The 3,841-nt window shown below is 44.8% G+C and overlaps 1 protein-coding gene across 3 annotated transcripts in view; it reads left to right on the forward strand.

The window, feature by feature from the left end:
- ZNF561 (zinc finger protein 561) overlaps positions 1-3,841 on the forward strand; it is a 10,816-nt gene continuing 6,975 nt past the window's right edge. The window contains exons 1-4 of one of the 3 annotated variants that reach the window (XM_011954893.1): positions 1-70; positions 1,332-1,479; positions 2,416-2,504; positions 3,438-3,564. In XM_011954893.1, the coding sequence (XP_011810283.1) occupies positions 1,455-1,479; positions 2,416-2,504; positions 3,438-3,564 (241 nt within the window). In that variant the 5' untranslated portion in view covers positions 1-70; positions 1,332-1,454. Of the gene's footprint in view, positions 71-1,331; positions 1,480-2,415; positions 2,505-3,437; positions 3,565-3,841 lie in introns of those variants that run through there. The other 2 variants (XM_011954894.1, XM_011954895.1) reach the window with 2 other exon arrangements.

Genomic DNA, 3,841 nt, shown 5'->3' on the forward strand with positions numbered 1-3,841 from the left:
CCTCTGCAACCTTTGCCTCCTGGGTCAAGCAGTTCTCCTGCCTCAGCCTTCCGAGTACCTGGGATTACAGGCAAGTGCCACCACGCCTGGCTACTTTTTGTATATTTAGTAGAGACGGTTTTGCCATGTTGGCCAGTCTGGTCTTGAACTCCTGACCTTAGGTGATCTGTCTGTGACGGTCCCCCATAGTGCTGGGATTATAGGTATGAGTCACCGCACCTGGCCAACTTTTGAAAATTTTAAATTCTGTTCTTCAGTTATCTTAGGTACATAATGAAGTTAATAACACACATGGCTGGTGACTACTGAATTGTTCTGCGCAGGTCTGGACTGTCTTCTGGTCATACTGGGGGGTAACAGCATCCACAGGAGATCAGGCTGTAGGGACAAATATCAGACCAATTACTAGGGTTGTTTGAATGTAGGTTTTTTTCAGTATTAAATAGAAGTAATGGGCCAGGCATGGTGGCTCATGCTTATTATCCCAGTATTTTGGGAGGCCAAGTCAGGAGGATTGTTTGAGCCCAGGAGTTTGAGACCAGCCTGGGCAACCTGGTGAAACCGTCTCTACTAAACAAAAAAGTAGCCGGACCCAGTGGTGTGCACCTGTTGTCCCAGCTACTTAGGGGGCTGAAGTGGGAGAATCACGTAAGGCCGGGAGTTCGAGACCAGCCTGGCCAACATGGCGAAACCCTGTCTCTACTAAAAATGCAAAAATTGGCCAGGCATCCTGGTGCATACCTGTAATCCCAGCTACTCAGGAGGCTGAGGCCTGATAATCGCTTGAACCTGGGAGGCAGAGGTAGCAGTAAGTCGAGATCGCGCCACTGCATTCCAGCCTGGGCAACAGAGTGAGACTTTGTCTCAAAATAATAATAATAATAATAATAATAAGTGATGATGCCTACCTGTGGTCCTAGCTATTCAGGAGGCTGAGGTGGGAGGATCACTCGAGCCCCGGAGGTCTAGGCTACAGAGAGTCATGTTGGTGCCATAGCACTTCAACCTGGGCAACAGAGTAAGACCCTGTCTCGACAGAAAGATAGATAGATAGACAGACAGACAGATAGATAGATAGATGTAATGATAGCTATTGGGAAGGATGGTTGTAATTAAGTTAGCATGTATATATAAAGCTACTAGAGCTACTTCTGGCATTAGCAATCCCCAGTAAATGTCAGTTCTGTCATTAATACTTTTGTTACTGAGTGATGATACTGAATGGGCAATTTTTGGTGGCCTTCACATCTGTCACCTGCAGAGGCAGAACTCAGGCATAATGTTTGATGACTGATGTTTCATGCTTGCTGTTTGATGATTGATATGAACAGGATCGCAAATAACCCTGTAAAAAGAGGAATGGAGATTGCCTCTATCCACCTAGATTCATAAGCTGCCCTGAGGTGATCTTGGCATTAAGGAAGGGATGCACATCACACCATCAGCTTCAGAGAATGGCAGTCATTGATTTGTCCCGTGGTAAGTCCTTGTTGATGCTCTTTTTCAGAGATTCTGCTTTAGGTCACCCTGCACACCACAAGAGTCCAGTGAGCTGGGCCTGAGCAGGCATGCAGCTGATTGTTTTAGGAGGAATTGAAGTGAACCACAACAGAATGCTGTTTATTTGTTTGTTTGTTTATTTTTGAGACAGAATCTTGTTCCGTCACCCAGGCTGGAGTGCAGTGGTGCAATCTTAGCTCACTGCAACCTCCGCCTCCCGGGTTCAAGTGATTCTCTTGCCTCAGCCTCTCAAGTAGCTGGGACCACAAGCACATACCACCAGGCCTGGCTAATTTTTGTTTGTTTGTTTTTGTTTTTGAGATGGAGTCTCACTGTCTCCCAGGCTGGAGTGCAGTGCTGTGATCTGGACTCACTGCAACCTCTGCCTCCTGGGTTCAAGCAATTACCTGCCTCCAGCCTCCTATAATGTTTGTATTTTTAGTAGAGACGGGGTTTCATCATATGGGCCAGTCTGGTGTTAAATTCCTGACCTCAAGTGATTTGCCCACCTTGGCCTCCCAAAGTGTTGGGATTACAGGCATGAGCCACTGTTCCCAGCCAGAAGGCGGTTTTAGAATTCAGCCCTGGTTTGTGTACCTTAGGAAATGCTACATAAGCTTCATGAGTGTTACTACTATGGGCAGATAGAGAGTCACATTTTTCTGGGTGTAAGTTTCCTTGTAAAATGAAACTATTACCCTTTACCCAACAGGCAGCTCGGCCCACATCTGCTTTTCTGGGTCTAGGTGACACAGGACTACTATGGCATTTCGTGGCAGTGTTGTGTGTGTGCTGTTTTCTCGAGTGTACAGGAATATATGGGAATTTCAAGCTAGGATGGAATGACTTCTAGGCATGAGAATGTGGGAAGGATGGGCAGCTCTGGCTTCTCATACTTTCTTACTTTTCCACTAGGGTTTTTTTCCAGGGAACCAATCTGCCCTTTTGAAGAAAAGACAAAGGTGGAAGGGATGGTGGAGGACTACCTGGCAGGTGGTTATCCGGTAAGCAGAAAATGTGCTGTTGTACAAAATGACATACTTACATCCAATAGGTAGGCACATTTCCGTCTAGACAGACTTATCTCCAGAGTTTTCTTAGAGCAAATGAAGCCTTACTCAAGGACTGAGTCCCCAGATGAATTTCCGCAGGGAATGAAGTCTCCTATATGTAGAGTGTTAAGTTGCAAATCATCTCAATATCTCAGTAATTACTAATTAAGCTTGACTTTCTTGGTGCTAACTGAATGTTTCTTATATTGCTGGGTTCTGTGACAGATGATAAGACAGATGAAAGTGTCCTTTTATCAAATAATTTATTTACTCATCAGCATTTATCAGGTATCTGCAGTGTGCTCAGGAGTGTGCTACATAGGGACCAATGGGACAGGAAGAGCTTCTAGCCTGGTTGTGCTGAGATAAAATGTAAGCAGTGTGCAGTGGCTCATGCCTGTAATTCCAGCTACTCAGGAGACAGAGGTGAGAGGGACCACTTCAGCCCAGGAGATGGAAGCTGCAGTAAGCAGCAATTGTGCCTGGGTGACACAGTGGGACCTGTGTTTATATATAAATAAATAAACAGATTGAATAGATAGATAGATAGATGCTAGATAGATAAAAATTCACGTTTAGGAAGTACTGTTCTAATAAAAATAAAATTTAAAATTTAAAAATGCAAATATTAAAAAATTAAAAATAAATAGATCAGGAAAAAAAGATTTAAAAAAAAATTTTAAAGTGCTATTTAAGGCATATGCCTGTCAGAAGTCACCCTTGAGTGTTTAGACACAAGAGCTCCTGAGACATTAAACCCTGGAGTAGATCATGGGAGACCTGAGAACCACGTATAAGTGAGTATAAGGTTCCCCTTCATCATTCTCCGGTAAACATTGGTGGAAGTGTTCATTGGCTCAAACCAGCATGTGTATGATGACATAGGATTCAGTGACGTTTGATGATGTGGCTGTGGACTTCACCCCGGAGGAGTGGGCTTTACTGGACACAACTGAGAAATACCTTTACAGAGATGTGATGCTGGAGAACTACATGAACCTGGCCTCCGTGGGTAAGAGTAACATCACTTTGCTTGGCATGGTGGCCTGCGCCTGTAGTCCCAGATACTTGGAAGGCTGAGGTGGGAGAATCATTGGAGCCTGGGAGTTGGATACTAGCATGGGCAGCATTATGTGACCTCGTCTCTTACAAGAAAAAAATTCTAGACCGGGTGCAGTGGCTCACGTCTAATCCCAACACTTTGGGATGCTGAGGTGGGCGGATCATGAGGTCAGGAGATGGAGACCATCCTGGCTAACACTGTGAAACCCCATCTCTACTAAAAAAAA

Source organism: Colobus angolensis, unplaced genomic scaffold, assembly GCF_000951035.1.
Source record: "Colobus angolensis palliatus isolate OR3802 unplaced genomic scaffold, Cang.pa_1.0 Scaffold39, whole genome shotgun sequence".
NCBI lineage: Eukaryota > Metazoa > Chordata > Mammalia > Primates > Cercopithecidae > Colobus > Colobus angolensis.